The sequence below is a fragment of the Oncorhynchus clarkii genome, chromosome 12 (genome assembly GCF_045791955.1).
Source record: "Oncorhynchus clarkii lewisi isolate Uvic-CL-2024 chromosome 12, UVic_Ocla_1.0, whole genome shotgun sequence".
Taxonomy (NCBI): domain Eukaryota; kingdom Metazoa; phylum Chordata; class Actinopteri; order Salmoniformes; family Salmonidae; genus Oncorhynchus; species Oncorhynchus clarkii.
Window position 1 is genome coordinate 77,094,798 of NC_092158.1, and position 23,231 is coordinate 77,118,028.

Genomic DNA, 23,231 nt, shown 5'->3' on the forward strand with positions numbered 1-23,231 from the left:
AATACTATGGTGTTGTAACATGGCTGTCACTGCAGCGCTAGTGATGACAGTCTGGGATTTCTTGCATGTCTTTTATATCGGCTATTTTGTTAAGACTAGATGATTTTTGGTGATAGTGATGTGGACTTTTGGTTGTTAAGCATGACATCTTCTCAAAGTTGAAAATGCCTTACTACTTTTATGAAGGTCTGTTTATCCATAAAACAGAAAAAGGCAATAATTGATTGGAATCAATATTTTATTTCATGTTGTTGACTAGTCTGTCAGTGCATGGGAATCTGTAGCGAATGTTCTCCTAGCTAGTCCGTTTGGAACCCGAAGTGTGCATGGCTGTTGGTTCTACACAGAGTGTAGTATTGATCTCTGCAGTGGCCTATTCTATTACATCGAAGTGTACTTCTTTTTGTCTGGAATAAAACTCTGCGCTTTGAAGAAGTCAGTTTCCCGTGCGCGTCCAATGTACCCATGTAAGTGGTCCGATTCACTTGTCTTCCTGCTGTTTGTGTCTCCACTCCACACGACGGTGTGTGTCTAAGTCTGCACACACACCATGCATCTCCTCCATCAGTCTGTGTGTGTCTAAGTCTGCACACACACCATGCATCTCCTCCATCAGTCTGTGTTTGTTTGTGTCCTCTTCATGTCAAAGGGTATTCCACAAAAAGCACTCAAACTAAAGACATTGACATCACCACCCATAGACCAGGGCGCTCCTACCCTGCTCCTGGAGAGCTACCCTCCTGTAGGTTTTCACTCCTACCCTGCTCCTGGAGAGCTACCCTCCTGTAGGTTTTCACTCCTACCCTGCTCCTGGAGAGCTACCCTCCTGTAGGTTTTCACTCCAACCCCAGTTGCGATGTACCTGATTCAGCCTTTCAACCAGGTAATTATTAGAATCGAGTGTGCTAGATAACCTACAGGACGGTATCTCTCCAGGAACAGGGTTGGAGTGAAAACCTACAGGACGGTATCTCTCCAGGACAGGGTTGGAGTGAACCTACAGGACGGTATCTCTCCAGGAACAGGGTTGGAGTGAAAACCTACAGGACGGTATCTCTCCAGGAACAGGGTTAGAGAGCCCTCCCATAGACGCTTAATCAATCTCCAGGCAGTAACAATTATATGCCATCAAGCAACTCATCACACTGATGTTTTGAAAGTGACATTTAAGACATTTGACTGTGGGATACCCCGACATTTGACTGTGGGATACCCCGACATTTGACTGTGGGATACCCCGACATTTGACTGTGGGATACCCCGACATTTGACGGATAAATCCCTTTAAGTCTTGTCATCGTGCTGTCACACCACAGTTCCCACCCTGAGGTACTGTAGTAGTAACAGCGTATTGAACGTGTAGGTGTGTCTCTCTCACCGCATGCCGCTCTTGTTGGTGTGATGGGAAGTGAGTGCTCCGTGGCGCAGAGTTTTAGGCAGACATTAGATGCAGTAGAATATGAAGGTGCAGTCTATCACCCCAGTAGTGGTGGTAATGAGAACGAGCAACGTCTCGTCTCCTGGTGCTCTTGAGTCTGCATGCATCTCATCAGACACAGGGTCGCAGGGAGGAGAGCTCCTCACTCAGAGACCAACCATGTCACCACTGCATGAGCCTGAGTCTCTGACTCAAGATAGAGCTGGGTGTGATAATGACTAACTTACTGGGACTGTTCACCTGATCCTGCATGGCTGATCCGTTCTCATTCAGTGATAGATGTACGCTACACTACTGCAGGTGGCAACCCACTCACAGCCTCCATTTGAAACAGTTCTGTCAGTCTTTTAAAGAAAAGGGTCATGTTCTTCAAGAAAGCCAATCAGACTAGATGTTTAATCCTGACATTTCACCTCGGCATCAACCTCATTGAAAGGCATTGATTTGGATCCTTTTTCAACACCAGCTCTTTCACTTGAGCTTTAGATGTGAATTGGCTCAAATCAAAAGAAGGCTGTGATCACTCTGCTCCCCAGAACTGTATTACTGCTCTAAATGGGCTGTTTGTGATAAACTGGGCTTAGCTTTGGATTTAGTCATGGTTGTTGCTTGTTTCAGATACTTTGCATGATTGACAGAGAAAAAGAGGTGAACTTGTGAATGGATTGGTGTGGTTGTGTGTGTTTATGTGAGAGGAGGGCAAATGAAAAGGGGACAGGGAGTATGAACTGTTCCTTTACCACTCCTCTCTCTTTCTCCCAGACCACAGGCTGCTCCCTCTCTCTCTCTCTCCTTCACTCTCTCTCTCTCTCTCTCCTTCACTCTCCCTCTCTCTCTCCTTCAAGCTCCCATTCTCTCCAAGCCAGTCAAGTTTGTCTTCCTTTGTTTCTCCACTGTTATGTCTTTCCCTGTGTGACACTCCCCAGTCCTCTGTCCCTGTGTGACACTCCCCAGTCCTCACCCTCTTGTCTTGTATATGTGCACCTGTGTGTGTAATATGTCTCATTGTATGTCCTTTCACATGTTATATTTTCGTCTTTAGTCCCTTACCACATGCTTCTTTCTTTTTATCTTTATTTTTTTAAATTCTAATGTTATTTTGTTGTGATTCGTAGCGGAACTAAATGTTCCAAAGTAATTTCTTTATACAATTACCCCCCTCTGCAGATCAAAATATGAATCCTGCCAACGTCGCTTTTACTAAGAATCATTTTACGCTACAATTTTTACTGCCACTCTTGACTGTGGGAGACATATTTTCAGACGCAATTAAGCCAATCTCTTAATATAAAAGTGGTCGACCTGGTTTTTGTGTCTCTTACTCCTCTCTTATGACCACTATAATTTACATACGTTGAAAGAAGCACCCCTCCAGTCCATGTGTCTCTCTAGAAATGGAAAGACGCCCATGCATTGAGCAGAAACTAATTTTGGATGATTTTTCTCTCTCAAAAACTGTATCACTGCTTTCAACTATTATCCCCATTTTATTTCACATTGGGGGGATTTTAATTTTAATTTATTGGGTTGTTTGTTGGTTTATTTATTTGTTATTATATTTTTTCTGTTTCCCTGATGACTTCTGTGTGTTGTCAGTCTCCACGGTAACCACTCGCGTGTCCTCACGCTGTTTCTTCGGCAACGGTAAGTTGTGTATAAATGACAATAGCTGATCTGACCCCAACCCCTCCCTTGAAAAAGGCACTAGATGCAAAATCACACATTGTTTTGAATATTCCTAAAGGAACCTTTAATTTGGTAGTTCCAATCTGTCAATTAGCTTATTGGCAGTAGATGCTGGGAGCAAGACGTACAGTAGTTGCATGCTTTAGATATGTCCACAGCATCTTTGTATATTACAAATCAATTTGAAGTATGGTAGCCTAGCATTGTTCTGATCTCCCAGCTATCTAGAGTATATGATGGGGCCTGTATTGATAGGGAAGGTAGCAGTGACGAGGCGCACACACACACACACACACATATAGACAGACACAGAAACACAGCCCATTGACAGCCTGGTCCAACTAGTAATAATAATGGATCCACCCCCCTCCCCTCCTCTCATTAACACCTCCCGGAATGTCCAAGTTTAATCATACTCCTCTTTGCAATGACATGGCTTACCAGAACCCATTTGATTAATACTTCATTGTATGTATATTTTTCCTAATGAATTGTTATCCCCAGTAATGACAATAACCCATGGCTCTCTGGGAAGCTCCTGTTCAATTGTGTTATCATCCTTTCAACTGCTTCAGTCAGTGTTAGTTAAGGGGGAAATAAATCTGTCATAACTTTTGGGAATAACTTTTCTTTGTCTCCAGTGTTGGATGGGTTTCAGATTCATGGGTGGGCCTGTGTAAAGGTGCAATATGCAGAAATCGCTTTGTCATTTCCTGGTTGGTAAAATTCTAATAGTTAGCCTAATTTCTGTTTATGTGACAAACAAGTGACCTATAGTGTAGAGAGTCATTGTACCGTTTAAACCGCTGTGAAATATATTTTCAATAACGGAAAAATATTGTATTTTCAGCTGTTTGAAGTAGAGGTTGACCGATTTATGATTTTTCAACGCCGATACCGATTTTTTGGAGGACCAAAAAAAGCCGATACCGATTAATCGACCGATTTTTTTTTATTTTAAATTTTTTATTATTTTTTTTTAATTATTTTATATATATATACATATTTGTAATAATGATGATTACAACAATACTGAATTAACACTTTTATTTTAACTTAATATAATACATCTATTTAGTCTCAAATAAATAATGAAACATGTTCAATTTGGTTTAAATAATGCAAAAACACAGTTTTGGAGAAGAAAGTATAAGTGCAAAATGTGCCAAATAACAAAGCTAACGTTTAAGTTCCTTGCTCAGAACATGAGAACATATGAAAGCTGGTGGTTCAGTATTCCCAGTTAAGATGTTTTAGGTTGTAGTTATTATAGGAATTATAACGCGTCAACTATTTCTCTCTATACCATTTGTATTTCATATACCTTTGACTATTGGATGTTGTTTTTGTTTTTTACCCCCTTTTTTCTCCCCAATTTCGTGGTATCCAATTGGTAGTAGTTACAGTCTTGTCTCATCGCTGCAACTCCCGTACGGACTCGGGAGAGGCGAAGGTCGAGAGCCACGCGTCCTCCGAAACACAACCCAACCTAGCCGCACTGCTTCTTGACACAATACACATCCAACCCGGAAGCCAGCCGCACCAATGTGTCGGAGGAAACACTGTACACCTGGCGACCTGGTCAGCGAGCACTGCGCCCGGCCCACCACAGGAGTCGCAAGTGCGCGATGAGACAAGGATATCCCTGCCGGTCTAACCCGGACGACGCTGGGCATTTTTCAAAAAAAACGGCCTGAATCTCTTTCTAAAGACTGTTGACATCTAGTGGAAGCCCTAGGAACTGCAATCAGGGACGATTTTGCCCTATTATAAAAGTGCCAGCCATTGTAATCAGTGGTATGCTGAATTATTTTATTTATTTTATGGTTTGTCCTCGGGGTTTCACATGCCAATTCAGTTCTGTTATACTCACAGACATTGTTTTTACAGTTTTAGAAACTTTAGAGTGTTTTCTATCCAAATCTACCAATTAAATGCATATTCTAGCTTCTGGGCCTGAGTAGCAGGCAGTTTACTTTGGGCACGCTTTTCATCCGGACGTCAAAATACCGCCCCCTATCCCAAAGAAGTTAAGAATGGGAAGCATAGAAATGGTGCACATGGAACAGATCTACCTTTTCTTAGACTTGCTTTCATTGAGAATGACAGATCTATAACTCGCATTTCTATGTTAATTTGGTCCGGTCGCCCAAAAAGTTACAAATTGCAGTTTTAAATCCTAATGCACAACATGTGGATTGCAGTTTTAAATCCTAATGCACAACATTCAAGCACACAGAAAGTAGTACAGAAATTACAGTTACCAATTTCAAACACGACCCATCAGTTATGCTGATTGGAAAGTACAATCATCGCTGCAAGTTGCACTTGCACATAGAATGGTAATTCTCACTCGCGTGGTGGAGGACATGATTAGAACACAGCATTGCTTCCTACAACATGGTGTGTTTTTCCATAGAGATCCGATTCAATTACTAGAGGAGCTATTTCATAAGCCCTCAAAGTTCCAGAATGGGTTTAAAATGGTGCCCATATTGGTCAGGGAGAAATCCAAACCAGTCTAATTGGAATTAATGGCTAAGACATAATCCAGATTTTAAATTAAAGTAATGCATGTGATATATCAGAAATTGTGTAATCAAATTATTGTCAACCTAAAATATTGTGGTATAATTATAAATACAGTTTAAAGATTTATACCAATTTTCCGTATAAATAGCCTCTAAAATATATGTTTGTAAACCATGCATGTTAAAAATGTTTGTTTTCATGGGAATTTGAGTGCCATTATATGATGTAATAGCAGTACTTGACTGACTAACACAATCAATGGGGGCCCCCGGGCTCTAATTCGACCTTGATTACTAGAAGTTTGGATAACTGGCTGCTAGACTAACTTACCAATCTAAAAAATGTTAGCTGACATGGGCTAATTTGACTGACATAAGATGAAAACACAACAACATTTTGAAATTGCACCTTCTGTATTCTGCTTCGCAATAGTAAGTTGAGCCCCCCCCCCCCCCAAAAAAAATATCCTGGGGCTGCAGGATATGTTTTACATTATCTTACCCCCCCCCCCCCCCATTATCTTACCCCCCCCCTGTTTTACATTATCTTATCACACCACTGGCAAACCATAGTTGACCAACTCCCTGACCAAAATGGCTGACCTTTATCCAATCATAAAAATATTAATGTCAATTCTAGTATTCTAATTCCTAATTCTATGTGTTTTTCTGTGTTCAAAATGTGAAAGTATACTGCGCTAAAGTGTATATGCTTATGTATTTCACATTTTGAAACTTCAGGGAGAATCACTCATGGAAACCGATAGATTAACACAGGGGCACAGGCATTTGTGGGGTGGACACAGGCCCACCCACTGGGGAACCAGGCCCTGCCAGACCCACCCAATCAGATTGGATTGGTCCTGCAGGCCCACCCACCAATTTCTGTCTACCCCCCTGCATTAACAAAAGGTACAAGATGTATGTCCATTCAGCAGTCATCATAAGTACAGTGCCTTGCGAAAGTATTCGGCCCCTTTGAACTTTGTGACCTTTTGCCACATTTCAGGCTTCAAACATAAAGATATAAAACTGTATTTTTTTGTGAAGAATCAACAACAAGTGATGGAGACATACCCCAAGCGACTTACAGCTGTAATCGCAGCAAAAGGTGGCGCTACAAAGTATTAACTTAAGGGGGCTGAATAATTTTGCACGCCCAATTTTTCAGTTTTTGATTTGTTAAAAAAGTTTGAAATATCCAATAAATGTCGTTCCACTTCATGATTGTGTCCCACTTGTTGTTGATTCTTCACAAAAAAATACAGTTTTATATCTTTATGTTTGAAGCCTGAAATGTTGCAAAAGGTCGCAAAGTTCAAGGGGGCCGAATACTTTCGCAAGGCACTGTATATCTGTTACAGGATTTAGTGAATTTGTTATTGTTTAGAAAAGATAGCTCATCCATCTGTCCCATATTTTCTCTTCACAATGATAAGCAGTGTTAATCGTGTAGCTCTTAAAGTTTGAGGATTTTTTTAAGTTCACATTGCGAGCAGCAGCAGGGAATCTTATGGAATGCACTTTAAGAGAATACTCAATCAATAAAGTTTATAACAGCAATAACTCACCTCTGTAGTGAGTGTAGTAATGGGATTAACAACCAGGAGTTAAAAGAACAGAGATTCATTCTGTTCTGTGAATTCCAATGTAGAGTAGCCTGAAAAGATAAGGGGTTTAACCAACTGTATATAAACACATTGGGTTTAACTGGGTGATCCTTTGGTCTGTCTTTTGCTGTCCTTTTAACCTCCCTTTGGTTTGGTTTTCCTTTATTGAATGGTGTGTGTATTAGTTTGTGTACTGGTCTTAGTTTGTGACACACAGTAATAATGCCTGGCAGTGTCTCATGTATTATTTGATTTCTCTCTTTTTTGGGGTATGAGGATTGCTCTTCTCCTCTCTCTTCCCTCCATCCTTTGGTGCTCTGTCTCTCTATTCCTCCACATATAACTTAGTGAGATTTTTGGGAGAATGGTCACAGAATCTAATTGCTTTTTTTGAATGACGCACCTTGGTATTTGTCATTTTTGTTTTTGAGAAAATAATTGTTGATTTTTGTTGTTGCTTATGTAGACGATGTCTCTCTCTTTCTTACACCATCTTTGTGTTTCCCTGTTTCTGTATGTGGACTGGCTCTGTATCTATCTCTCTCTTTCTCACCTGCATCCCTCTCCTGAACTCCTTACCTGTCCCATCTGTCTCTGTATGTGTTTGATATGGGAGTGCTGCGATTGTTTTGATTGGTCTCTATGCTGCATAAAACGCTTGCTGATTGGCTGAATTACATTTTTTGGTTCTTTATTCTCACTCTTGGTCATGTGATGCGCCCATATTTGGCTGCGTATAATTTCTGTCTTATAAAATTATTAATTTTGTCCAACAAATGTTTTTTGCACCCCTCTTTCTCTCCCTCCCCCTTTATGTATTGATGTTGATTTCTTTTTAGGTTAACCCCAACAAGTTTGGTTTAATTTGGGGGCGATTTAGGTTACTTTGGTCCAGTTCTATTGGTACTGCTGTGGGCTTTTGTCTTAAGTTGAGGGATGGGATGGATGGGGTTGAATGTTTTATTATTAACCCATGCAGATGTGTTTCTCACTGGTCTCTGTTTGATTTGCATGTCTAACTCTCGGTGAGATTGATCAAATTGCATTACCTCCCCTGGCATTGACACACCACTAACTATACATAAGGAAATTGATCATTGCCCAGTTATCACACCCAAAATAGAGGCTTATAAATGACCCGGATATGAATGCTGTGATATGAAAAGATTATCAGCATTAATCTGATTCATTAGGCTGATTTATTCATTTTATTTTAGTGTCTTCACTCACAGGGACAATTATGTCAGCTAATTGAATCACTCGAGGCTGACCATCTCATTTGCAATGAAGGAAAATGAGGTAATTGTCATTTCCATTTGAATGAGGGCTGCAGTGATAGAGTATGATTAGTGGGGTGTTGAAGGTGGCTGAATCCATAATGGCCTTCTAAGTGGAACTTCGTCACATAGAAGTCTCAAAGCTCTCCAATTGGCCAATAGGTCATTAGTAGTTCACAACAAAGTTTGACATGGCGCAACGGCACACTCAAACTGTGAAATTGCACGACACAACAGTCATTCTCATAAACCCCATCAAAGGAGATGGATAAAGATTAAGGGAGCCTAATATGGCCCTTTGAAGTTCAGTGGGGGGATTAGCCTAGCTAGCAGCCATCTTGATTCAACAGCCGTCTCTGTTCACACACCTGCAAACACATATTATTAATCTCCTGCAGTGCCACGTATCTCAGCTCTTCTCCTTCACCTTCTCTCCATTTTCCTTTCTTCTTTTACCTATACATCTCTCTCTTCCTCTCACCGCTGGGCTCAACCACTGGCCCTCAGTGTAGCTAGTTGTCTCCACAATGAGTCATCGATTACACTCCTCTTGGGCAGAACACTTTAATTGCATGACTAAGATTCCCCCTAACAATCCTCCACCCACTCATGTACACACGCGCACACAAACACCGCCAGGGAGAGCAGAGACTACTTCATCATAAGCGATGTTGTCAGCTGTCGTATAACTGGCTGGGGAGGAGGCAGCCTGGCAGGGAGGAGTTAACGATGTGATGCATCAAACCCACCACCGTATTGATGTGGACGATCCAGCGATGGTGAATGGGGAGCAGACTGTAACTGTGGCCTCCCTGTATGTGTACACACAATCACCATCTTCTTGGCAAATGGTCTGTTGGCCTTAGACAGCAGGAGTGTTATTACCATTGCATTATTCACACAGTCAGAGTTAGATATGCTTTATTTTATGAATTGCTATCACGTGTAAATGTCTAATATTGGTCCACTTGTGTGATTGTCTTTTGTGTCAGTGTTTGTGTGTGTTTCCTCAATTGAATAGAACGGGCCAAACGTTGTGCTCACTGTCCCTCCTCCCACTCCCCAGGTTAACAATGCCACGGCCAGGGTGATGACCAATAAGAAGATGGTCAGCCCCTACCCCAACGGAGAGGCCCTTAGCACCCTGCCATATGGTAACCATATGCAAACTACTCCATTAGCCTCATTATGATCCCTAACTGTTAGTCAGCTGCCCATCTCCCCGTGGAACCCCTATCTATATGAAACCCTCCTGTTTCTGCCCCCTCTCTGCTTCTCAGCAGGATGGAAGCTAAGCCCAATGGTACAGGCCATGTACGGACCAGAGCTCTATGCAGGTAAACCTCGTCTTCCTCTTAGATTTCATGCCCTTCATTTCACCCAAATCTGACTTCATTTAAGCATCCCTAATTCATAGTACCCCCAGGCATTGGATGTTCATACCCTCTCTCCTTTCCTCTCCCTCAGTTCCGGGGTTCCCCTACCCGTCTGCGGCAGCGGCAGCCTCCACGGCAGCTGCGTTCCGTGGTGCCCACCTTAGGGGCCGGGGAAGGCCAGTGTACGGCGCTGTGCGTGCAGCGGTGCCGCAGCCTGCCCTCCCTGCCTACCCTGGGTAAGGGATTCAACTACAGAATCCATCCTCTGAACGGACACACTTAACATGACGTTTATATACGTTCCTTCAGTAAATTCAGGACTTTACTATAAATACCAATAAGCGTAATGTCATTAGTTTGGTAGTATAGACACAAACTCCCTCTGAGCAGAACAATAATTTGACCCTCTGCGTCACACTCCACACAAAGACCAGACACATTTTCTTTCTATTTTTCTATGTTCCAGTAATTCCACTAGAAACTGTACTGCATGTTGCTGGGCTGTGCCAATTGGTTAATGGGGATGCAACTGCTGTGATATTCTGGATTTTTTTTTAAACTAGTGCTGCAGGAAATGGCTCTTCCATATTTAATCCACTACTGCCTGGCTGACTTGTCCTCAGTCTGTCCAGGACCTTGTCCTTGTCAATGTAAATGGGCCTCCGTTCCCTCTCCCCGGGGGATGCTGATAGAGGATGGTTCCCTATAATACAGTCATGTTGATAATATCACTTGGTTCAGCAGTAATGGAAGAAATAAATGGTAGTGTATTTCCTCTGCATGCTGCATGTGTGTGAAATAACTGTTCTATCTCTCTCCTTGTGCGTTCACTTTTCCCCTCAATCATCTCCCTGTTGACTTTCCTCCACACTGGCTATCATTCCTGCCACTCTGGTCTTGGACCATCACACTGTACACACCAACCCTTTCATCTCCACTGCTCCTGTTCCTCCCTCCTTTGTTCCTCCCTATCTCCTCCCTCCACCTCTCTCTTCACCTGCCATCTCCCCTGTCTGCCATCTCCCCTGTCTGCCATCTCCCCTGTCTGCCATCTCCTCTGTCTGCCATCTGCCCTGTCTGCCATCTGCCCTGTCTGCCATCTCCTCTGTCTGCCATCTCCTCTGTCTGCCATCTGCCCTGTCTGCCATCTGCCCTGTCTGCCATCTCCTCTGTCTGCCATCTCCTCTGTCTGTCTGTCTCTCTTAGCGTGGTGTATCAGGATGGTGGGTTTTATGGAGCTGCAGACTTATACGTAAGTAGATTCCCACTCCTCACACTCCCTCACGACTCTCTCTCCTTTCTCTCTGTGTGTTTCTGCATGTGCATAATTAAATGCGCTGCACAGAGCTGCCCAAATGTTGAATTATGCTAAGGGGTACACTCTGTACTTTACCATTCCACCGCTGCCTGTGGTCACACCTGTGGGTCTGAGTTTTCCCAGAAGACAGACTGTAACAGAGGGTGTTGTAGTCTGGTGTTGTAACACGGGGTTCCAACATGGGTAGCCGGGCCGCTCTGTGTGCGCTTGTGTCAGGGCGCGTGTCTGTCAGTGTGTGTGCGTGTGTCCAGGTTGACAATGGCTGTTTCTGTTCTCTCTATAGAATAGTGTTTCAGGACTCTGTCATTAGTAGCAGATTGCCTCAGGTAGGGTCATTACCAAACACAGTGTGTATTTTATTATCCCTCTGGTGATTATGATCTTTTGATGTTGTTTTGAAACGGTAACTTGCTTTTCATTTTCCTACTAACTCACTGACATCTGCACAGATGGATTGTGGGGAAGGGGTTTGTTACTAAGCTACTAAACAGCGTGTGTTTTTTGCCAGTTTGTTCAAAGAGAACCTGGTCTCTGAAAGGTAGACTGCTGGCAGTGATAACATGAAAGGTGGCAGTTGTATTTGTCTTGAAGTCACTGGCAGAGAGCCTCTTATTTCATACAAACACCAATGTTCCCAGCACCATTTCTTATGATTGGAAGTTACCACATCCGTTATGCTGAGTAACATCCATAGCTGGAACAGGTACAGAGATGAGCTGGAAGATACTCTATCCGTGTAGCAGCAGTGCCCTGTGGGGCTGAAAATAAAGACGAGGAGAACACGGTTTCTTATTACTAAAGCCTGTCCCCAGCCCCTTCCCGGTCTGGACTCTTCTCTGGAGCATGCTGATCCACGTCTGTATGCTCTACAGGCATAGGCCTACCTTTTCTCTCTCCCCCTTACCTTCTCTCACAGCCCCCCTCCCTCTGTCCTGTCACTAGTTGTACTGCAGGTTTCCAGGGGAATGCTCTGGGTTGTGTTCTGTATGATTAGATCCAAATGCAGTGGTGTGTTCAAATAGATTTGCATTGAATCGGGGCAAGCATGCTGTCTCAATGCCAGGAGGTGACACTGTGAGTGTGTTTGATTGTGGCATCTCTATTTTCCCCCTCTCTCTTTGTCTTATATGCATATGAGAGATCACAACGATAATATGGATGGTTCGTGTAAATGTTACTTATCTTTCTCTATAATTCTGAATCTTTGATATGCTGCATTATTGACGATTGTCAACAACCTCCACTGTAATTATTATTATTTTTTTTTTACATGTGTTAATATATTAATATTTTACCACAAATGTTCTAAACTTGGTTGTTGTACTGTGTGATTCTTTAACTCACTCTGCACTTACACAACTCTGCCGCGGTAATGATCCTGTCTACCTCAGCTGTACCGTGGTAATAACCTCCATTTGTCCCTCTGTCTCCCAGGGAGGCTATCCTGCCGCTGCCTATCGCTTTGCTCAGCCTACTGCTGTAACCGGGGCAACTGCTGCCGCGGCAGCAGCTGCTGCTTACAGTGACAGGTAAGAATAAGGAGGATCGTCTGAGGACTCACATCAAAAAGCAGCAGCCTCGAAATGCAATAATGTGGCCAGACTTTTACACAATAACATGCTAGGCTATGACTCACAGTAGATATTATTTAGTTTTGGTGGGTATTTATGATACACTTGATCTTTACAAGTCTTTTGTTTTGTGATTTGTAGTATCTCAGCCTATCTATGAGTCAGTGCAAGGTGTGTGTTATATTCTCACTGTAACTATGTGCAGCTGAAATACATATGTGTTGGTATTCCTCTGGGACAGTTATGGGCGAGTGTACACTACAGATCCCTACCACGCTCTAGGTCCCGCTGCAGCTGCCTATGGAGTCGGTGCCATGGTAAGAGCCCCCCAGCCGCAACACTACAACAACAGGCTGGAAACTGAGTTATCTTCACTTTATGTAAATGTAGTTATTTACTCCTCGCTCATCTTTTTCACTGCTGTCTGTTGTTTAAAAACAGATGCATCCTCCTTTCCTTATTTCTAATTTCTCTTTATCTCTCTCCCTTTCTCTCTCCTCCAGGCTAGTTTATATCGGGCTGGATACAGTAGGTTTGCGCCGTACTAAACAGCACTCGTACCATGGAATTCCACATTTCTGAACCTCTTCATTTGGGAAGAGCTCCCCTCCATTTTCTACGGGTGGTAGTATTAACCCATGTGTTTTGGAAAAGGTCATCCACTCAAGATAAACTCAACTGTAACTCGGCTTGCTTCAACGGTCACACTCAGTGACATAGTAATGAACGAATGAAAACTGCCTGTGAATATCAAGACTGGCAACAATAACTGAAGACAACTGTGGGAAGAACAAGAATGGTTCCATAAAAAACACTATTGGACATGGAGAAATTGCTGCCCACCAGTAACTTTTTACACTACATCACTACAAACCTTTGCTCCTAATAGTCTGTGGTAAAAATACTCAAATGTAAAATGCACACATATGTACACAGCTCAATGTGTTAATACGACCTAAAAGTAGGCCATCACTAGCCTAAACTCTTAGGTCCTTTATACAAAACACTACATTGACAACCTGCCCAGTGGAGGAATCCCATCAGTTAAATAATGAACACATCCAAGTTGTTTTTTTTAAAGAACCTGTTCAACAAAAAGGTGAATGGCACGAAGAAACATAATCTGAACTATAAAAGCTGAGCGACGACGCAGTTAAATCTAGGTAACAGCTGTTGCTCGGGAAATGATTAGAGAAATCCAAACAGTCTACCATTACATTACATTACACCACCAACCCAACTGTACAAGACAGAAAAAGATAAACGGTGTGAAATGACAAGGAAAAAGAAACAGAATGACTTGTTTTGTTCTGCATTACCTCAGTTTTTCTTTTCTATAATTATCTATGAAAAAGCGTTGCTTAAAATGATTATTGTTATATAATGTGGATGCAATGAAATTACATCCACTATCATCATCATTTTCCAGTTGATTAATACTGCTATTGCTGGTCTAAGTATTATGATTATGATTCTTACTGTAGTTGAAACTATAATGACACGTCTTTTGATCTGTATCATGTATCCTTACTATCATATACCTACATTGTCTTCATTTTTCCTTTTGAAAATATTGTACAACACAACTCCGTATACATGTTCTCTTTACTAGACTATATGACATTCCAGGTGTAGCATCAGAATGGAGACTGAACGGGGTAAAAACATTGAAAGTGTCTGGGCATAGCTAACATGCTGTAGAAACCAGTCATGCAAGCTGGACCCAGCTATTTACAGATAAGAATGGAATTCTTAGGGGTTTGAGAGAACAAACCAGATGGTAGGAAACATGAGAGTTACAAACACTATAAGTTTATGTTACTTTTGGTTTCACCATTTTTAATATATATTTTTTGTCAAATTGACACAAATACAGACACGCGGGAAGTGAAACAACATAATGTTCACCCAATGCAATCTTCCTCCCTCCTAAGTCTTTGGGAATGTTCTAGTCCAGTATGTATTAAAGTCACTGCCTCAATGCTACTTTAAGGTACAGGAAGTGGCCAACAAAAATATATAAATAGTCTTTGACCTATTATGTATCTCCATATACTCTGAATATGTTATTGCTATTGTTTCTTTTGGATCCAAAGATTCTCTAAAAGCACATTTGTTGGTCAAGTGTACACATTTATTCTACTTTTTCTGATTGTTCTTGCTGTTATTTCAGCTCTTTTTCTATTTTATGGTGGGTTCAAAGTGCTCCCTTTCAGTTTGCTGATGGTGGTGTTTTAAAAGCACCGTGTCCTGGGAAATGTCATCTGAGAAGTGGAGAGGGAAGATAGGGGCAAACATGAATTTATTTACATAATTTTATAGCAACAGATTAATAAACTTAAAATCCCCTAAATACATTTGGGAACTGGCAAAGTTGGTCTTTTAAAACAGGGCTGCTGAATGTGCCGAGGGCTTTTGATGAAGTGGTCCCAGGCAGATAACCCAACATTTTTACACTGCCTTAAATATAACATTTAGGAGTCCACAGTAGACTTGAGAGGGGAATTTGGCATTTTGATAGAGAATAAATGTCAGACTACAGTGAGTGTGATGGTGAAACAAAGTGTTCTATTCCACACCATTTTAAAGAGCCCCCACATGCCTCCTTTTTCCATTTGGGAGTGAGTGTGTAGTTCAGCGACAGATGTAGGGTGGAGGACCCAGGTAGAGAGCTGAGCCGTAAACCACCTGTTGACATGATGATTACCATGTTACTAGCTGTGTTATCAGGCCTGGAGGTATGCATACAGCCGCATTAGTTATTCTGTTGAGTATTTATGCCATGATATCATGACAATAAGAATTTTAAACTTCTCTTAAAAAGTATTAAAAGTATCAGTATGCATGTTTCTGTGAGAAGGACAGGGTCAAATGTCATTTCATTTGTTGCATGAATCAAAACAATTTCTATGGAAAGGAGGTTATGTGAAATATGAAGGCAGGATTGAGAGGGGTTTCAACATAGTCCATTTGAGTTTGTTTCTAGTTGTGGGGGAATAATGATATGTAAAATACTGCCTGTTTTAAGTTTATGCCTGTGTTATCTATGTTCTTCTGTGGTCATGGTATCATTTCAATTACCAGTTATATCTCTTAGTTCAATTTTAATTTGGAATGTTGAACCCCTGCAGTTTTTCCTTTGAAGTATGTTAAGTAAACCAATGATGTTGTCCCACCATGCACACAACAGTCCAGCACAGACTGAACTGTTGTTTCCAATGCCTTGCATTGTAGCACAAGACTGCTCTATGGCACAGCAACTGACCATCCCTCCATAACCTTCCACTTGTTACCCAGCAGTGGAGACTCCCATGTGCCCTCTCACGGCGATCACCTTAGACCCAACTGTGTGTCTGACTTACCCCTGCACTGTGCTGAAGTCAACCTAGTGGGAGTTGTTGGACAGGGATTTCATGAGTTGGAATTGCATGTGACTTTTTTGTTTTCACATGTGCATTGTTAAGCTCATTGATCCAAGTGATATTTTTTTTATTTTCTTCAAGTGGCTTGTGTATTTCTCTTCATTTTTGCCATCTTCATGTTTGCCTTCTATTTCCTGTCATTGTTATTGAATGTACATAATAAACGGTTTGGTTTTTATACTCTTCTTTTCTCAACTCCTTATTTGGGTAAAATGCTTGGTAGATTTAGTTGCCTTTGATTATTTGTATGTAATCATAGGGTATGGAATGGCCACACAGGCCTTACCTATTGTTCACTAGTAGTAGAGCTGGTGGCAACTATGCCAACTTAAACTCTTAAAGTAGCTCATTTTCTCTAACCAATCTCACATTGCATCTAAAGTTAATGTGAATGTCTGGGTTGAGTTTGGAGGAAATCTCATATCCCTGTTAATTGCTCTAATGCACAAGAGGCTAATTGCCAATTTGATGACATGCACTTTCAGATTATTGAAGTAGGACTAATTGAAAGGATTACATTGAGGGCTGTTTGATCAGTGAAACAATAAAGCACATGGATCCACTGAATTATTGAGGTATTGACCCGACTGACTCACCCACTATGAGATGACCATGATGGCTATAGGCAGGCAGAGTAGAAAGTTATATTGCTCTCATGTTATTCCTAGAGCGCTACAGATCTATCATTAATATCAGTAAACTACTATTAGCATGGGGAAATGACATGATGGAATGCATTTGTTTACATTTTGTGGCTCAATAATGGTATGAACATTGAGGTAAATTGAATCCCACCAACAATAATTCACATCTTGTACAGTGTCACCTAGTGGTGAAAACAGTAGTACCACTCAGTCTAGCTTGTGCTTCTTTTTGTGAGAATGAATCAGCCCTCTGCTGTTAGATATGACTAACAAATATACCTTTTAACATTCCATTTTAATAACACTTTTTCAACTGCACAATATGCATAGCATAACATTGATTTAAACATGTATTTCTAAAGTGGGATGTAAAAATAAAAAAATTGCATCCACCTTTACGTAAGATGTTAAGACATGATGACAAGGGTCTATTTTATCGCTGCCAGGTCCTGTCTCTCCTTCACACATGCCTGCCGCTGCCCCTGCCCATCCCGGCAGTTTGGCACCCTGATACAGACAGATTCACGCCTCCTCCTGCCTGAGACTATTAGACACTGTCTCTGGTGTTTTCAAGCAGCATGTTGCAAAAACACTCTTGTCACATTAGCTCAGATTCAGTAAGCTCATTCTATCTGGATCCAGCCTGAGTAAAGAAACATTAAATTAATCAAGGGGCCTTAGTCACGTAATTATGGGAATCATGTTGCAATGCGGGTTCTATTCAAGAAATATACATCTGTAGCTGAACTTCCACAACATTTCTGGGCCATGTGAGAGTGCGTGTATAAATCAAATTGTATTAGTCACATACACCCGCAATAGCATCTGCTAATATGTGTAACGTTTTTGTTTTTTTTCTGTCTTTGTGTGTGGGTGTGTGTACATGAAAAGCAATGTGATCTTAATCAGACAGGCTGTGTCCATAGTATACATCATAGGGCTCGCTGATGTTGGTGGTCTGAGGACGAGGGATGGAGTAATCTTTGTCAGGATCTATTTCCTGAAACACAAACATAGTGAAACTTTAAAACATTAGTGTAGTAAATAATGTCAATTAGTTGTTCAGCATTACATATACATGGCTTGTAATGGCAAGGGTCACATTCTTTTGTAAGATGTTATTTATCTTTTATGAACAATACACAACATAAACATACGAATGACCACATCATACAAACATCAACCACATCACACCTGCCCAGATCCACTAGCACACAACCCCATCTCCAGCGCCCGCATCACTTTCATCCACATGGCCTAAAACTGCACCATTTTCTTTCTCTCCGTAGCCCACGTGTTTTCAATGTTGAAATAATACATAGATTTTTCCATTGTGTTAATGATGGTGAATTGATTGATTTCCACATTTTTAGTAAACGTTTTTTCAAGATGAGTGATGAGAAGAGAATTGTCCATGGAAAACAAAGGAAAATGCCGCACACTGCTACTCACGCTCCCAGGTGATATTTATTTATAACAACGTTTCGACAAGTTTTCATCAGGCATCCATGTAAAGTACCTGGATGTGCGTATGTTGTTCAGTTTTTGTTAGAGAATCATCCAAACCACCGTGTATCTCACAACACCCCCGTGTGCCATGTCTTGAAATATGCAGACAGACGGATTAAAAGTACATTTACATTGTAATACTTCAGACCGCCAACTTTCTAGCTCCGCCCACAATTTCTGGATTTAATAGCATTCCCAGAAGGCATCGAATATTGATTGTTAGTTTTACACTTAAGACATGACTCTACTCTTGTGCTGTATAATTTGTGAATTTTGTCTCTTGTATAATACAATTCTATACATTATCTTATACTGGATTAAGCATGTATTTTTGTTAGTTATTCTATATTACAACATGCTGATTGGCATTCCTATTAATCACCCAGTAAGCCCAGAGACATTTTGAGACCTACTCACTGTCATTGAGAATCCAGACTCATATGGTGATTGGAAAACGGGGTCTTGTTTTCTGCCTGGGGAAGAGAACACAATACAATGACTCAATTATCTGCAGATTCCATACAGTGAGTATTAAAGTGACAGATTGTGTAATAAATCTCATATGTCATATTTTATTCATTGGAGCTGGTCCATATACTGTATAATATAGCTTCCATGCTAACTTATTAGTACTGTACCTCCAGTCAGTTTTCTGTGTTTCTAATGTTATGTTGCTGATGAACTAAACGTAGACATGCAGTACAGTACATTTCCCTGCTTTACTCCTTTCCAGTGCTACTGTTTCTCACTTCTCTGTTCCTCACCGTCGTTCTCAAAGCTTCTGTTCTCCCTCCCTTCTTTCGGGCTCCCCAGCCCTGGCAGGTTGGCGTTGGGACTGGTCCATCCACCAAAGTCTAGGGGGCCCTCCTTGGAGCTGGCCTCCCACCTGCAGAGGAGAACCACTTGGGCTAGTCCGTGACCCAGCAGTAGGACCCAGCCGTTGGCCACCAGGGCTATACTCAGCACCGGGTCATCCCACTGCGGCCGCCGGCCCATCTCCATGTTACCACGGGTCAGCAGGGCGATCCACACCACCCAGATGGCAGCAGACAGCAGCAGGGTGAGGCAGAGCAGCGTGGCCTGGACCTGGCTCTGTCGGCGGCTGCCTCCGCTGTAGCTGTAGCTGTAGGTGAGACAGGAGTGGCAGAGGCAGCACAGGGAGAGGACCAGGCCGGCGGCCAGCAGTACCAGCACGTAGATGAGCAACATGACATACTCCCCCTGGAAGTACTGGCAGGGATGGCCGTCCCGCAGCAGCACGATTATCAGCCACTCTGTAGCGATGACCACCTGGAGGGTGAAGAGGGCCAGGGCCACCCCAGCCTCCCCCCAGCCTCGGGCCACAGAGAAGCCCAGCAGGGCCAGGCAGCGAGCCAGCAGGCAGGAGAAAGCCAGGCAGAACAGCACCCCGAACAGGAAGAGGCGCGTGGGGCATGTCTGGGTGGTGAGGCGGATGATGAAGGCAAAGGTCAGGGCGAAGACCCCCGCCGTGCTGAGCAGGAACAGAGCCATGGAGGCTACGCTCCCCCCGATGCCCCTGCGCTGGCGGGACGACACACACATCCACAGGCTCCAGAACAGCAGCCCCACCAGCAGCCCTGAACTGACCACAAAACCCAGTGAGGCCAGGCTCTCCACTACGATACCCCACGCCGCCTGACGGTCACACAGGTAGGAGTACACGGGGTCCAGATCCGCCCCACACCCCAGGATTGCATCCTGGGAAGTGAAGTTTGGGGAAGAGTTGCGCTGGAGGAAGGAAGTGGTGCCTCGGTTGATAGTGGATTTTACAGTGGGATTGTTAGTGTTGGTATTGGGGATAGCATTAGAGCTAGTGGCAGCACTGGGATGGATGGTTTGGTTGAGGGTGCTGGCATTCAGTGTGGTCTGACATGTGCTGGGAAGTGGGACATTGAATAGTAGGATGAGAAAAAGAGATTTGTGTGTCTGGAATGGAAAGACCATCCTTTTGTTTTGCTTTGTCTGCATGTTGTTGTGTCCTTCCTCCCTGGTTTTCTGTTTTGATGGTATACTCCCTGCTCAGATGGGCCTTTGCTACCTGGAAAAAGTAGCAGACATGAGAGCATGTATTTTTGACTCTGAATATCTTTATTTATAGAGCATAGCGGTAGTTAGGACAATCAAATCAATTAAGGTGCTTTTGAATAAAGATCAGAGAGAGAGAGAGTGCTAAGGGATTGTAACACCCAGGACATTGTATGAAGATGAGAGAGAGAGAGAGAGAGAGTGAGTGAGAGTGAGAGTGTGAGAGAGTGAGTGAGAGAGAGAGAGAAGCCAGACATGCCAGGACAGGGAAATAACTTTGTGTACACGGTAAGAACAGAGGAATTAGGAGTTATTTCATTGGGAATTGGTTCTAGATACTCTACATCAGAGATGGGCTTGGAGGTAGTCGGGGCCACAGAAAATCTGAACTCATCATGAGGGGCTGCAGTTGCTCGCGGGTCTGCGTACCCACATTGTTTTACAGATCATTTCCTGCAATTCTACACATTTTGCCGTAGGGTGGAGAGAAATTATTATATCTGAGTGACTAACATAATCATATTATACTGTATTTTATACAGGACAGTTTAGATAGTTTTGCAGCCAGCTAACTTAGGGATCTAAAAAATGTTATCTGACATGGGCTAATTGACTATCAGTGCTTTACATGACAAGAGAATAACTGCTGATGCACAACCACCTTTCGAAATTGCACCTTGTATATTCCACTATTTTAACTAGCAGCAGTAAGTTGAAACCCCAACTGATTTCGTAATAAATAAATACAAATTGGGACGTCCCATTGCCCATCCCTGCTCTACACAGAATAAAAATATAGACTACATGAACTCATAAAGCCGTGTGAAACCAGGAAAGAGGGAAATAGGGAGTGAGCGTGACAGCGAAATACAAATGCGGGGGGGGGGGGGGGAAGGAGATATACCCTCCTGATAGTTGATTGTCACTTCCTCTAGTTCATAACAGAGCCCTTGTTTCAGTGTCAGAGATTCAAATATGACATTTAATATGCTTAACACTGGGTAAATATGGCCCTGGCCCCTTTATTTAACCCTTAAGGATAACTCTGTTTTGCACAGAGGGCAGGAGATGAAACCTCTAAAAGTCACTAAAACATCTCTATCAACTCTATCTTTACCGATTATTTCAGGAACATGTTTATGTGGTTGGTAATTTGTTATATAACACAAACAAATATTTAAAACAATTGTTTTGAATGTTTTTCAATTGATTGGGTCGTTAAATTGGTTGGCAGTAACAACAGTCTAAACAATAATGATTAATTGTCATCCAACAACAGGAGACTTGACGGCATCGCTGCTTCAACTGTTTACTTTTAATCTTGTGGGCAACATTTTGACTTTAAAACAACAAACTCTTCCTGTGGCAAAACAGGTGGCAAACAAATGGTAGGATATACCTCCATTCAAGCTACTTTCAAACTAGCAAAGATGAGTAACATTAATTATTTACCCTGTATCCGGAGGCTTCAGTGCACCCACCTCTGTGGTCGGTGGTTATTTCTGATCCTACTTGTAGTTCCACTTGAGATTTGCAATAAACTCTCAGCTGATGCATCAGTAGACAGTCATCTATGTATGAACGTGCCTCCTAACTCAAGGATGTTCCCATATCATTTACAGGCAGTGCAAGAGGGAGGGAGGGAAAGCAGGAAGAGCGGAATGAGAGAGGGAGTAAATTCTTTTGGAAACAAAAGATCATGATTTTATTCACCTCACCCACATTTACATCTACTGGTGAAGCGATAGGAGAGAAGTTTGGACTGACCCACCCCTGACTTCCCCTCCTCTCACTCTCTTTATCTTAGTGTATCTCACAAAACAGCAAAGTATAGGTGGGGCTCGAATCCCTGGACGCTATGGAACAGGCACTGATACACATTGACACACACACGCACGCAAGCACGCACATGCACACACATACAGTATCAAGGACATGCTAACGTTGAACATCTAGCTATGAGAGTTGACCACGTGATTGGAAATTATATGCATAGGCCCAGATTTGAATGCCAGGTCATCATAAATAATCACACTGCTGGTTGCTATATTACAGAGAGAGGTTAGAGGTACAAACTAGAAATGGGATATTCATTCAAACAAAAAATTGCTCTTTGGTTTTAATTGAAGGTTAGGGTTAGACATAAGTGTGGTTAGGATTAAGGTTAGGTTTAAAATCTCATTTTTGTAGAAATAGACATGGTTTATTCTTTTGTGGCTGTAGTAAATAGTGATGACCGAGGAGGAGGCTGAATAACACAACTGACTCATCTAACTGTCCCTGAGACTAACAGTAACCACTTAGACATAACCTCACAACATTGATACCCCTCAGGTGGTGTATGTCAGGGAGGGAGAATGCCTTCCAATGGGTTCAAGTCTGTACAGGCAAGGACGTTCTGTAAGGTGTGTATAAATGGAGCAGAGTGGATCAACACTGAAGCTTTCATAGAGACAGACACAAAGGCCGGGATAGTTTGTCTGTTCACAGTATAGGATTTCCATAAGCTTCAGGGACCTAGGAAAATAATATACAGTATCAGCAGACTATCAAGAGTTATTAAATAAATATTAAAGCACAGACACAGAGAGTGACCTATGACCACAGGGCATCAACCAACACAACGTAGCAACACAAATGGGAAAGACGTTTTGAGAAAGATATTTGGGGGACTGTGAAATAAAGGAGTTGATTTCCCCCTCCTTTCATGTGCTAAGGGATTGTAACACCCAGGACATTGTCTGGGATATTCCAAGAGTGGCATACTGTATTATTCTTACTCAATATTTGTGGTTTGTATGTC

The 23,231-nt window shown here is 42.3% G+C and overlaps 2 protein-coding genes across 13 annotated transcripts in view; one reads left to right on the forward strand and one right to left on the reverse strand.

The window, feature by feature from the left end:
- Window positions 1-16,407, forward strand: part of LOC139421358 (RNA binding protein fox-1 homolog 2-like) — a 39,281-nt gene extending 22,874 nt beyond the window's left edge. For 4 of the 10 annotated variants that reach the window (XM_071172151.1, XM_071172147.1, XM_071172152.1 and 1 more), the window contains 7 exons: window positions 9,609-9,696; window positions 9,823-9,879; window positions 10,010-10,154; window positions 11,125-11,170; window positions 12,671-12,765; window positions 13,049-13,187; window positions 13,311-16,407. In XM_071172151.1, the coding sequence (XP_071028252.1) occupies window positions 9,609-9,696; window positions 9,823-9,879; window positions 10,010-10,154; window positions 11,125-11,170; window positions 12,671-12,765; window positions 13,049-13,187; window positions 13,311-13,355 (615 nt within the window). In that variant the 3' untranslated portion in view covers window positions 13,356-16,407. The remainder of the gene's footprint in view (window positions 1-9,608; window positions 9,697-9,822; window positions 9,880-10,009; window positions 10,155-11,124; window positions 11,171-12,670; window positions 12,766-13,048; window positions 13,188-13,310) is intronic. The other 6 variants (XM_071172150.1, XM_071172153.1, XM_071172149.1 and 3 more) reach the window with 4 other exon arrangements.
- Window positions 16,408-17,248: 841 nt separating this feature from the next.
- LOC139422245 (G-protein coupled receptor family C group 5 member D-like) lies at window positions 17,249-22,020 on the reverse strand. Of its 3 annotated transcripts, none has more exons than XM_071173422.1 (5): window positions 21,881-21,981; window positions 19,147-20,441; window positions 18,800-18,855; window positions 17,819-17,873; window positions 17,249-17,516 (listed from the first exon to the last, which is right to left on the reverse strand). In XM_071173422.1, exons 2-5 carry the CDS (start codon window positions 20,369-20,371, stop codon window positions 17,497-17,499), a joined length of 1,356 nt encoding a protein of 451 aa, XP_071029523.1. In that variant the 5' UTR covers window positions 20,372-20,441; window positions 21,881-21,981; the 3' UTR covers window positions 17,249-17,496. The 3 variants fall into 3 exon arrangements, with proteins under 3 accessions (XP_071029523.1, XP_071029521.1, XP_071029522.1); XM_071173420.1 differs by having other exon boundaries at window positions 17,805-17,873; XM_071173421.1 differs by having other exon boundaries at window positions 17,249-17,873; window positions 21,881-22,020.
- Window positions 22,021-23,231: the final 1,211 nt, after the last annotated feature.